At 40.6% G+C, this 13,111-nt stretch overlaps 1 protein-coding gene across 2 annotated transcripts in view; it reads left to right on the top strand.

Moving 5' to 3' along the window:
- Positions 1–10,958, top strand: part of LOC108263837 (MAM domain-containing glycosylphosphatidylinositol anchor protein 1) — a 195,209-nt gene extending 184,251 nt beyond the window's left edge. For both annotated transcript variants that reach the window (XM_017465013.3, XM_053679441.1), the window contains one exon: positions 8,231–10,958. In XM_017465013.3, the coding sequence (XP_017320502.1) occupies positions 8,231–8,328 (98 nt within the window). In that variant the 3' untranslated portion in view covers positions 8,329–10,958. The remainder of the gene's footprint in view (positions 1–8,230) is intronic.
- Positions 10,959–13,111: the final 2,153 nt, after the last annotated feature.

The following is a 13,111-nucleotide window of genomic DNA, read 5'->3' as shown; positions in this document are numbered from 1 at the left end:
CTGGACTTGTTTGCATCAAGTGCCTGACTTGCACACGTGAGGGGAATATATACACGCTGTAGAAATCCATTCAACTCATCCGCTCTCATTCAAGATGATGTAAAATTTAAAATCAATATACAGCTTGTACTTGTCGAGCGGAGGGTTTGTACAGTATCGATACTCATTCTGTCTATATTCATCGTTGACCTTTTGCCTGCTTTCTCCTTCATGCCTTTGGATTTCTGTACGAGCCTGACGGTGGTATCTTTAACCCGTTGCCTGTTCGCATTGACATGAAATTCAAGTGAAATTGAATTGAATATATGTCTAGCGGTCTGGGAAAACACGTGAGGTGTCACACTGACTGAATTCTGGTGGTCCAAAAAAACCCAAAAAAAACTGCTTTTGCAGTTTTCCCGCAATTAATTATTTATTTATTTATTTATTTATTTTTAAGAAAAGCAATATATTATAATGAAATAGATTTTGCCCAAATGACATGGAAATGTTTTTACTTACTTTACTTACTTAGAAAAGATTTTCAAAGATCACGTAAGGTGGATATGGAGTCACAACATGTTTATATTTAGATTTTATTTAAATTTTAAAGTTTAAAAAAAAAAAGCAAAAAAAACCCACACACACAATAGGGTGTGCTATTATCGAAAAAGAAATAGCGATAACCAACTTTTCCATCAAAGATCGAAATCTTTGTACTTCAGAACTTATTAAATGGCTGCTCTTCCAATCGAATGAGTTTAATGAACATTTTATTAAAGGAGAATAAAGAAATAAGCTGACAGATTAAAGACAGAGAATTAATTGTAAGACACATATATCCATTTTAGTCATCAAAATCTTACTTTTTTTTTTCCCCTGATTAGATCTTTCTGCTAAAATGTTTTTTTTTTTTAACTTAAAAAAAACCCTTTTTTTTTTGCCACAATAAGTGATTTCTTTTTGTTCGCCCCATGAATGCGTATTTGATAAATGCAATGAAATGTAATTCATTAATCAACAATGACGTTGACATTTCTTTTTTATTATTGTACGTTGTAAGCACTGGAGTGAAGCTACTCTTTAGATTGAATTGAAACCAGTTTCATATTTCCAGCCAACGAATGCAGTGTTTCAGGGTTATTAGAAAGATGTTGTACAGTATAATATGAGCACTTGCATGCCGTCTGGACAGGAAGCTGGGGCGCAATCATCTGGATTATTGGCCAAATGCATTTTTTACCGTACGAGTTCTTTTTCATTGCCTGTAGTAAAGTCTGTGACCTTAGACCAATCAGAGATGGAAATCTTATTAGATGTTTACAGTATGCCTTCCGTCCTCCCAACCCCCCCCCCCCCTCCCTTTTTTTCTTTCTTTTTTTTTAAAGCTGCAAAAAAGTAATGCTGGAAGGGAAGCGAGTGAGCTCCGCAAGTCACCACTCAATTATTAAAGTCGAAAGCTGAGGACAGAATCCAAGAACTGTTGCCTGTTGTTGCAGCTTACACTTGATAATATATACTGTAGTCTCGTCGTGTGTGTGTGTTCCTATTCTGTTTGAGTCAAAACATCACATTTTTACAGTTTTGTTCGGTTTTGTTTCGTTTTATTCTGGTGTACTTGAGCTAATTTTCGCTTTTTTTTTTTTTTCTTTTTTTTTTTTTTTTCTTTTTTTAAATTAGTTTATTATTAAAAATGGAGCCATCTATGAAGGATCGTTCTAGCATGAAACGCTACGTGCTCGGGTGAATTACTTAAACGAAGAACAGTTATTTTTGCAATCGTGTTTTACTCTTCATCCTACTCTTAGCATTCTGAGGCCCACAAGCTCCTCCTCCTGTGCAGAAATGAGAGTAGTCGCTGACACGGCATCGTCGAGGATACACTGTTTATACCTTTTAGTATGTAACATGTACTTGGAAATATACACGTTGGTAGACGTCGGTGAAGTACCACCTCAGTGACCAGGAAAGGGGGAGTTTAGCGCCCTTTTTTGACTGTATTCTAGTCTGTTCGGTTCTGCTCTATTCTGATATCCTGTATTGCTCCATTCTATATGGTTCTATTCCATTCTGTTTCCTGTTCCATTCTGCTGTATTATGTTATATTCGGTGCTGTTCCATTCGTAGCCTCTTCTATACTGTTCTATCCCATTCTTTCCCAGCACATTCGGTTCGGTTCTATTCTATTCCACCCGGTTCTGTTCCATTCTACTCTTTTAATTTCTGTGCTTTGTTCCGTTCTATTCTATTCCGTTTTGTCGTGTTCTGTTGTATCGTTCTAATCCAGTCGAAGCTGTACTATTCTACTCCGTTCTTCTCCGTTCTGTTGGAACACACCCTGTTCGATTTGATTTCCGTGCCGTTGTGTCCTGTTCTCTTCTATTCCGCTCTATTCTGTTCTATTCCTTTCAATTCTGTTCTTTTCTGTATTTTTCCATTCTGTTCTGTTCCAGTGTGTTTGTGCTCTGTTTTATTCTGAATGGTTTTTATTCTAGTCTGTTCTAGTGTTTTCTGTCCTGTTCCCATTCCATTCTTCTCCATTCTATTCGAGCACGTTCTATTCAATTATATTCCATGCTATTGTGTCCTGTTGTATTCTATTCCAGTCTATTCTGTTCCAGTCCATTCAGTTGTGTTCTTTTCCGTATTTTCTATTATATTCTGTTGTTTCATTCTATCCTGTTGTATTCTATTCCTCTCTGTTTTGTTCTAACTTGCTCTGTTCTGTCCTATCCAGCTCATCTTTTCTGTTTCTTCTACTTTTATTTCTTGTTTTTATTTTTTGCTGCGTCACTCCTCTCTGCCGTTGGCTGTCATATCAGGTGCTGCCGATGGCATGTGTCTTTATGTTCTCTCTCAGATGACAAATAATGGGTAGCGGCAGCAGCATTGACACTGTGTGTGTGTGTGTGTGTGTGTGTGTGTGTGTGTGTGCTTTGAACCCCCATCCTGGATTGAGTGTTTACTTAAGCTCATGTTGTTACAAAGTGCTATGTCTGTTATTCCTTTTGCTTTTGCCTTTTTGTGTTTGAGGAATATCTTACACCTGTATATGCAAGAAGAGAGGTGTAGGATTCGATCTAAAGCTTCTATAAACAGTAGATATTTCCTTTCTCGTATGAGGTGTCATATTGCTTTTTGTTTAACTCCCAGTGCGGATCAGGGCCGTGAGAACCGAGAGATCTTTACGTCGTGTAGTAGTGAAAGTATTTAGTGTGCGAACGCATATGAACAGTAATGAGCCTGCAGTTCTGCACTGCCCCAGAGAGAATGGACGTGCGCTGTAGCGCGACACTATGCTTTCGTATCATGCAAGCTACATGAAAATCTTAAGATCGTATTTCATCAGGAGCTTTAATGGTTTTGTTTGCTTTTATTTACCCACAATCTATCTTTATTGCTTATATTGATATATTTCACATTTAAGCCTCTCAAACACTGTTAGACAGTTAGACAATTGGGAATCCTAAATGGCTTTCTCATCAGCATATATCATAATTGTTTGTCACCTCATATTTATGCCCCAAAGGAAGTCATGGATGACTGAAAGTGTTCCTGAACATTTATGCCATCTTAAAAAGTAAAATACGTATATCCCAACTTGTTTCAGTTACTATCTATCTATCTATCTATCTATCTATCTCTCTCTCTGCAGGGTTAGGGTTAGGTTATATATATATAAAAATAGAGTATATTGTGATTTTTTAACAAAAGATCAAAAGGTTGAAACAATAAAGACAAATTTTCACAGCCTTCTTTGTGCATATTTACCAAGGGTGCCAATATTAGTGCTGGGCTGTCTGCCTGTCTCCATCTCTCGCTCACTCATTCTATCTATCTCTTTCTCTCTCTCTCGCTCTGTCTTTTTTTCTCTCTCGTTCTGTCTCTCTCTCTCTCGCTCTATCTATCTCTTTCCCTCTCTCTCGCACTCTCTCTTTCTCGCTCTCTCTCTCTCATTCTATCTATCTCTCTCTCTCTCTCTCTCTCTATCTCTTTCTCTCTCTCTCGCTCTGTCTTTTTTTCTCTCTCGTTCTGTCTCTCTCTCGCTCTATCTATCTCTTTCTCTCTCTCTCTCGCACTCTATCTGTCTCTTTCTCTCTCTCTCGCTCTATTTCTTTCTCTCTCGCTCTCTCTTTCTCTTTCTCGCTCTCTCTCTCTCATTCTATCTATCTCTTTCCCTCTCTCTCTCGGTCCATCCATCTCTTTCCCTCTCGCTCTCGCTCCATCTATCTCTTTCTCTCTCTCTCGCTCTATCTCTTTCTCTCTCTCTCGTTCTGTCTCTCTCTCGCTCTATCTATCTCTTTCCCTCTCTCTCGCACTCTATCTATCTCTTTCTCTCTCTCTCGCTCTATTTCTTTTCCTCTCTCTCTCGCTCTCTTTCTCTTTCTCGCTCTCTCTCTCATTCTATCTATCTCTTTCCCCCTCTCTCTTGCTCCATCTATCTTTCTTTCTCGCTCTCTCTCTCTCATTCTATCCATCTCTTTCCCTCTCTCTCTCGCTCCATCTATCTCTTTCCCTCTCTCTCTCGCTCCATCTATCTCTTTCCCTCTCTCTCTCGCTCCATCTATCTCTTTCTCTCTCTCTCGCTCTATCTATCTCTTTCTCTCTCTTGCTCTTCCTCTCATTCTATCTATCTCTTTCTCTCTCTCTCTCTCGCTCTATCCATCTCTTTCTCCCTCTATCTATCTACCTATCTGGATGTATTTGGATATTTTTACTTCCATTAAAGATTTCGGTCATAGTTTCACTGTAAGGTTAAGATGAATGAAAACTTTTAGCCCATCTTTATTTTCCACGTGTGCCCGTAACTCTGGAGCTGACTGCATGTTGAATGGAATGTAAAAACGGTTTATGATTTAGCCTAGCGCGATCCCTGATATTTACAAATGTATATTTTTAAAGAAATAATTACATGTATTTATATTAAAGCCTTTTCTTGGTAGAATTATATATGAAGGCGACCAAAAAAAAAAAAAAATCAAACTAGAAAACCTAAAAATTTAAAATCTCGGTTTTCTGTCTTCAAATATGTCAATCTTGTGAAAATCCTAATCGGTTAGTACGTTCATTTTGACCGCCCCGGTAGCGATAGGCATGTGTACACACGCACTTATAGTTAGCATACATCCACTTGAAGCGATCTTCCATTACTGACCCGCGCTAGAAAAATTGCCAAGTCCTTCAAAGGTCCTTGAGAAGCGACAGATGCTTCAGTTGTACTTCACTGAAACGGAAGAATAAGGAACTTTATTAAAAATGTATTGATTTACTGCCAGCCCTAGAAAACATTTTATATAAATAATATTGATCTCTTCAATAGAAAGCTACTCTTTATGTATTAAACCGATTTTGTTGCTGACATGCATGCATAATGCACTCCATGTGTGTGCGTTTATGTGCCTGCATGCTTGAAAGACCGAGAGAGGGAGAAATCCTTAACGTCTTGCCGTACCAAAATACAGCAGTGCGTTCGTTTGTACTGCATGGAGAGCCGTTTTATGGAAAGCTGCTCCTCAGTTCGGATGAGTTTGATCGGTTTTTAATTGTCCTCTTGCTACGCGTTCTTGTCGATAAGGTCATATCTACGCTTTTAGTCTGCCCGAGGCATAGCCGTACATCGATGGTACCAAAGCGCAACCCGTACTGTAATTTAGCGCCCTGATAGCGTGAGAAGGCCTGAGAACATTTTATGAAGCATAATTACTCACTCCTTCCCTACCTTCTCCAAAATTAAGTCAGGACTTTAGGTATTATACACTTAAACGCCTTTTTCCCCCCTTTCCTGCCCCACCTAAAAATAGATTACGGCATGAAAGCTGAGCGTTATAGCGTACTAAAGTATTACACACAAGTTTTAGTCCAATATCATTTGCCATTTAAATAAATCCATACAAATGTTCTTCCAGAATAGAGTGGGATGGTTAAGTGATTTGAATGTGGATTGAACATTGGGTGAGAAGATTTCTACTTTTACATAAAAAAACAAAAAACAAAAAAAAAAGACGACTGTATGCTTATTATGAACATTAGTAGCATTTAGAGGCGGAGTACAGTGGCTTAGTGTTTAGCACGCATACCTCGCATCTTCGAGGCTGGGGGCTTGAATCCCACGTCCACCCTGGGTGTGAGGAGTTTGCATGTTGTCCATTAGCTTTGGGGGTTTCCTCGGGGTACTCCGGTTTCCTTCCCCGGTCCAAAGACGTGCGTTGTAGCTTCCAAAATTGTCCGTATTTTGTGAATGCGTGTCCCAGGGTATCCCCTGCATTATACCCCGGCTCCAGGTTCTCCCGTGACGCCGTGCAGGATAAGCGGTATGGAAAATGGATGGCTAGATAGTAGCATGTAATAATATAACGATGGGATAAGACACACTGTTATTAATTCCTCATGCGGAAATGAAGGTGTCACAGCAGCATGGAAGTCAGAAAAGAAATGAGAATTGCGAGGTAGAAAATAAATAACGATCAATGTGACTATGATAGTGTCTCAAAATAGAAACACGTGACGGAGACATGGCGTGAAGAGAAATTGCAAAACCGAGTCCCTTGGATTCATTCCAAGTGCTGAATCCTTCTTGGGGTCTTTTTCATAACCATTTTAAACACCAAAATATGGCTCGTCCTGTCGAATAACATTTAAACATTTTAACCTGTTGGGAACGAATACAGTACGTCACTCACTCACTCATGTAATTGCTCTTTATTTGTACAAACGATGGGGTATAATTATATACGACCGGTTATTCATTGATTACTGCAACTCGAGTTGAGTCAACAGTGTCTGAATCCGAACCAGCAAAAAAAAAAAAAAAAAAACTTGCTAAATGTCCCACTGCAGTCGTCTGTTTGCACGTACGGCACGACAAATAATTAACTGCACTTGAAGGTTTCGTAAAATAAAAAATAAAAACACCCAAAACTGTATACGGTTCCATAACGAAGACGAACCGTATGTCGATACGTGAGATTCTGGAGGGACGTTGGACGGTGTGGCGCGGGGACGTAATGACGCGTGTCATTAATCAATCTATTTTCTATAACATGTAAAACGGGAACATGACAGGAGTATTCTAAATGCGACTCATGTAAACACCTTAATCAGAATATTGTCTTATTCAGAATAAGGTCAATCATTAGATTACTGCTGTCCGTGTAAATGTAATCATTGACTCCGTTTACATGGACAGCTGTAATCTAATTATTGACCTTAATCTGACTACAATAATAATGTGATTAAGGTGTTTACATGAGTCGCTTTTAGAATACTCCTGTCATGTTCCCGTTTTACATGTTTTAGAACATAATTAGATTAACAGCCCGCGTCATTACGTCACCGCGCCACGCCGTTCGACGTCCCTCCAGAATTTCACGTATCAACGTACAGTTCGTCTTCGTTATGGTACCGTATACAGTTTTGGGTTTTTTTATTTATTTTTTTTACGAACGCTTTAAGTGCAGTTAATTATCTGTCGTGCTGTACGTGCTAATAGACAACTGCTTGAAGCCGTGGGCTGTGTCCCAAATCGTGTAGTTACCGTCTATATAGTAGCCGAGATGCATGTATTTTTCCCCACTGCAGGCCTACAGGAGGAAAGTATGCGATTTGGGACACAGCCGAACTCTCTTGCTCGCCGTAAAACTGCCGTGTGTGATCGTGTCCTGTGCGGTGAAAACTCCCACACGGCGTTCATAATGTGATTAAGGTGTTTACATGTCTGTAATACACGTCCATAATGCGACTAAAACAGGAGTGCTCTACCTGTCTTAATTAGATCATTGCTTACTTCGATTATGATCTTAATTAGATTAAGGTAAGTAAAAACTGCTGTATACATGGTAGTTTCTTAATTAGAGTATTATGGTCTTAATCGGATTAAGAGTGGATTATTGTTGTCCATGAAAACGCAGCTAGTGTCATGAAGCAACGTCACAAAAGTCAAGATGTAGATTTAAATCCGCAATGAACAAGCCAGAGGCGACAATGGTAATGGAAAAAGTCCCCGAGACATGGATGCAGGCAAAGCGAAAGTAAAGTGTAAATGTAAATTTCACAATAATCAGTGTGTTGCACTGAAATGCATCTGATTGGACAGTCTTTAAGGTTACAAAGTAGGCCTTGGGTACAAGTCGACAGTATCCAGGTGTGTTTATCCACCGCAACAACGGTGACCCTGGCCTAAAAAGTATGAGAAGTGCACTTCTGCAAAGACTGCACCTGAAATAACTCATTTCCTTTTTGTTCTCGTCCCCAGCCGTGCTTCCAGGAACAGCCCGACGCCTTCAGCCTGCTACACTGACCGAGCTGCTCGTTAGCTCCATGTGCCTCTACGTCCTGCTATTCTCAAGATGATGGATGATACATCTGTTCATACCCTCGCACCCACCGCCCCCCCTGTGGCATCAACCAACACTGCCCAGATATGTTCCTTCCTACCTTCTCCCTCCTCTCCTGTCTTTTTTTTTTTCTTTTAATTTTTCCATCATTCACATTACTTTCCTTGCATTTCCTGGTCACGTTTCTCCATGCTCGGCTTGACCTTGCGCTGACCTTGCGCTTGCCGTCGTCTCCCTAGACCTGCTCTGTTTCCGTCTCTGACTTGAACACCATGATTCAACTCGATGGCTTGCCATACCTCCATACCTTTCGCTATGACTAGTCGAATCCACGTTCATGATATTCTTTATATTTGCACCGCATCAGTATGTATGTATGTTTTATTATTTATCCCCGACTACCCTCCCTCTCCACCCTCTCTGTGTTGCTGACACACCAAAGTGTCAATTATGCTACCAAAGATGATGGCGGTTCTTCAGATGAAGCGAAGGTTGGGGCAAACACGGGCTGAAATGCTCTTTAAAGCGACGTGTCACTCATCCCTTAAGACTGTCCTGCACAGAAACGTGAATTCTCGGGACGGATCAGCAGAATGTAGGGTGAAAAATGAGGACAGCCAAATGAAATGCTGTCCATTTGGATGAATGGAAGAGAACCTGTACAGTTACATGTATATGATATATTACCTAAGTATCAACACATGGATAATGATTGCGAGTTCTGAGACTAATCATGACTCAGAGTATGATCAAGTTAAACTAAAGAAGCACAAATTTATATGCTTTTTTTTTTTTTTTTTTTTTTAAATCACTTTCGTTTCCCCGTGTGGTATTTTTGTCCATCTACAAATTTGCTGTATGCCTTGTCCCTTACAATAAATGACGTTTCCTGCCTTGCTGCTGAACAGAATGGTGGCTGAACTTTACGTCAAAGGGTAGTCCTATATCGGACACGTCTACCCTCGCCCCACCATCCTCCGACACGACGGCAACCCGTATTATCTATACGTTAAACCGCATGTTGAACTGTGTGCCGATCGGCGCTCACCGGCGACGCACTAACGGACATCAGGACTGACTGATTTCCCCAAGTGCAGGAGCACGAGGTCCATAAGGACTCCAAAGACGGGCTTCCCAGAAGGTCTGCATGCTCCACCCACGTTTCTGATGATCCTTTAGCGAAAAAGCCGAGTTGCTGAAGAGGATTTGTATAGTGCAGGTGCATCCGGACGAGTGCCGTGTTCCGACTTGGACGTTCGAAAGAGGAACAGGACCGTGCTGCCAGCAAGCAAGGAGACATCTAGTTTTGGCACAAAGCAAACCATCTTTCAATGGACTGCTCATCGAGAAATAACGGACATCCACATTTCACACGAAGCAATACAGCATAATAATGATTCTTCAAAGCTGAGCACATATTTAGTGAGATGTGCCATCATCACAGTCGACGCTTCGAGCAAGATGCATCATACGCTTATCCCGACAGCTCGTACATTTCGAAGAGTCGACTTTTACTGTGAACCGTTTGACTAAGGTCCCAGAGAGTGCATCAGGGTTCTCAATTAGGTCCTCTTCTGTGAATGGCATTTACTCACAATTTACTCATTACTACAAATGACCATGAATGACCGATTTTGTGGACTTTTATTAAGGAGCACAAGCGTATATAAATATATATAAATATGAGAATCACACAGATAATGGAAGAAACCATGTGTGCCTCTGTCAGAGTATACACATTATAGGCGACCTGGTCATCATAACATTTTAGATGCTATGAAACAATCATATATAAATTTGGTTTTGACCCGGTATTATTCATGCTCATATGCTCTGCCATATTATATGTTCAATATGCAATGTCTAATCACTGAGCTTTTAGTGTGAGATTAGTTTTCTGAAGTCACGTCGTGGTTTGCCTCATTCTTGAGCCCTGCTTGTAAAATTTGCTCACATTCATATTTAACCAGTGCATATTTATCTTAAGATGCTATATCGCTCAGATCTGCTACATTCCGGTAAAGGTGTTGACTTGCATCTCAGGTCTTTTTTTAATTTTTAATTTTATTTAAAAAGTACGTACCAAGAGCAGAGCCTTTTAGATTTCTCTTTCGCTTCCGGTCCAGTCGACTGTACCTGTACGTTACATAGTTTTTAGGCCTGTGTGTTACCATTCATGCTAACACGTGCACTTGGCTTGACCAGCCATTTATCATCATAAATAAAATGCTTCCAGAACAGAATAATTAGACTCGAAAAAGGAAACGATGGAAAGGGAATATTAATTATTTACTCTTTAAAATAAAATTTTTATTATTATTATTATTATTATTATTTTTAAATGGGTTGATTTGGAAACCCAGTGCTGGGTCCAATATGGACAAACCCAGCATGGGTTGCTTGAACGCAGTGAGGTCGGGTTAGTATGTTGAGCCAGTGTACTGGTTTGATTTTCACAGTAGCTAGAAGTAACGATAACAATTATGTAGCAGCCCAAAATTGAACTGTTAATGTAATTATGTAATAATTTAAAGATCTATCTTTACATTTATGAAGCCAAGAAGCCAATTTCGGACACGTTTTCCCCTTAAATAAACTTGGATAGCGTTCTTGTCACATGTCAGCATTGTGTATCAAGCCAATGGGGGGGAGGAAAAAAAACAGAGTTCATTATTGCCTGCATAACTAATATCTAGTTAATACAGAAATTCAACTTGAAATGTTTGTACTAAATGAAAAGTTATCAGTGAACAAAAAACAGAAACTACATTGCTTGTTTTGTTTTGTTTTTTTTGTGTGTGCGCGCCGCATTGGTGCAGTGGAAAATTTTGGAAAAATGAATGTTTCCATGACATGCCTGTTCCCTTTCAGCTCCACCCCCTTGACCCACCGTGCTAAGGGTCATTATCAACCCAGATTATACTGCTTACTCGTTTACTCGTATATTTTTCTCAATGTTGCCTCATTTTACATGCATTCCAAATATCAATTGCTTCACGTGAAGTCTATACCAAGCATCATCTAGACATTTCATGTACCTCAGTAGATATTAGGCTAGCACAGAGAGTTCAGATTGCACATATAACGCGTTTTAAGGTGAAGGGATACATTCACGAATCCTTTTTTGATCCGTTATTCCCGTCGACGTTCCGCTCAAATCGGTTTATTAATATCAATATCACCATGCTGCGACTGAGAGACCGTGTGCATGTGCGAGGATTGCATGTCACGCGAAGGTCAACGTCACCTGCCACGGCGTGTGCATGTGTGAGAAAGAAATGTAGAGACGGGTTAACTACGAGGCTGGCGCGTTTCAATAGTAGGGATGGAAATGATCGTTACGTACAATTGTAAAGATTTGCCTAAGTGGGTTGGAGAGTGTATGTCTTGTCCTTGGTTCATAGCTAATGGCACTTTTCTCTCTCTTTTTCTCCACTTCTGGTTCGCACGGTGTTTCTTCCCCTCCCGTTAGAATGTGTCTCGTCGTTACGGGAGGTCAATTTCATTGCTTGGAGTTAAATGAGTAAATGGGGCTCAGATAAATGCGCGCTCATTTGCCCCGAATGGCCTTTAGATGAACTACGGAGAACGAGTTTGGGTCGGACGATGAACAGAAATGCATGCGCGCAACCAGAAAACGACCTTAAATATGTGCCCCCTCCAGAGAACTCAGAAAATCAGCACTGACAAACTTCCTTCAGGTGACTCGGTGGCTTTACGGCTTCTACTTCCGAGCTGTTTCTTCTTATGATCCACGTACTGACTGCAATGTTGAGTTAGTTAGGTTATTAAACAGACATATGCAGTGTTGCAGACCTGCGTCTTGGCATCGGGACTGTTGTGAGCATGTGCAGATTTAATGTTCTACGTGTTGAAAAGACGTCGGCGTACGTTACTTTGTGAACACACTGAACGACAGACGTACGCGTAATACAGTCACCGTCCGCTATATTAGGAGCGCTTGGACGTATTGGCCGTACATCAGGCGATTACGTCACAGCAGTGCGATGCATAAAATCATGCAGATATCGCGTCGAGTTTCAGTTAATATTCGGATCAAACGTTGCGTGGTACTTTTTTCCCCACGTTCTTCTAGACTGGATGCCCAGTGTAGTCTTAGAGTCCTGTTTTTAGCTGACTGGGGTGGAACCCGATTTGGTCTTTTGCTAGTGTAGCTCACCTGCTGCAATTTTTGACAGGTTAGGATGCTTTTCTGCTCAACACGTTTGTAAAGAGTGGTTATTTGAGTTACCGTAGCCTTCCCGTCAGCTCGAACAAGTCCGGCCGTTCTCCTCTGAGCTTTCCTATCAACAAGGCATTTCCACCCATAAAAAATTAGCAGTATCTGAAATACACGAAGCAGCAGGTCACGATCAAGGTCACGTGAACATCAAGTGACGCTCATGATCTGTTATCGGGACGATTTTGCGCACTGCACTGCTGAAACGTGGTGGTGATGATCGCACGAACGTGCAAATGTTCTTAATAAAGTGGACAGTGAGTGTGTATTCGAAACACAACGTTACCGCTTCAGGAGTATGCCGTATCCGTTTCATTCTCTTCCGTTCATCGTGTCCTGGTGTAGAAACCCTGAAAGGAAAAAAAAAGCCACAGTTTGTCATGAATTAGCGAAACATGCTAAAACACGTTTTAAATTAACGTACCAAGGTCGTCCTTTGTCAGAACATTCGCGTCCGTTCATTTTTGTACCTTGAGTGCTGAAAAACACCGTCTGATCACGACCTTGTCCGTTGCGTCATCCATTAAAGAAGAAAAAAATAGAAAGAAAAAACCCGGTG

The sequence above is a fragment of the Ictalurus punctatus genome, chromosome 3 (genome assembly GCF_001660625.3).
Source record: "Ictalurus punctatus breed USDA103 chromosome 3, Coco_2.0, whole genome shotgun sequence".
In the NCBI taxonomy this organism is placed as follows: Eukaryota; Metazoa; Chordata; class Actinopteri; order Siluriformes; family Ictaluridae; genus Ictalurus; species Ictalurus punctatus.
The sequence above is the reverse complement of the archived record's forward strand: the minus strand, read 5'-3'. Positions and strand labels throughout refer to the sequence as shown.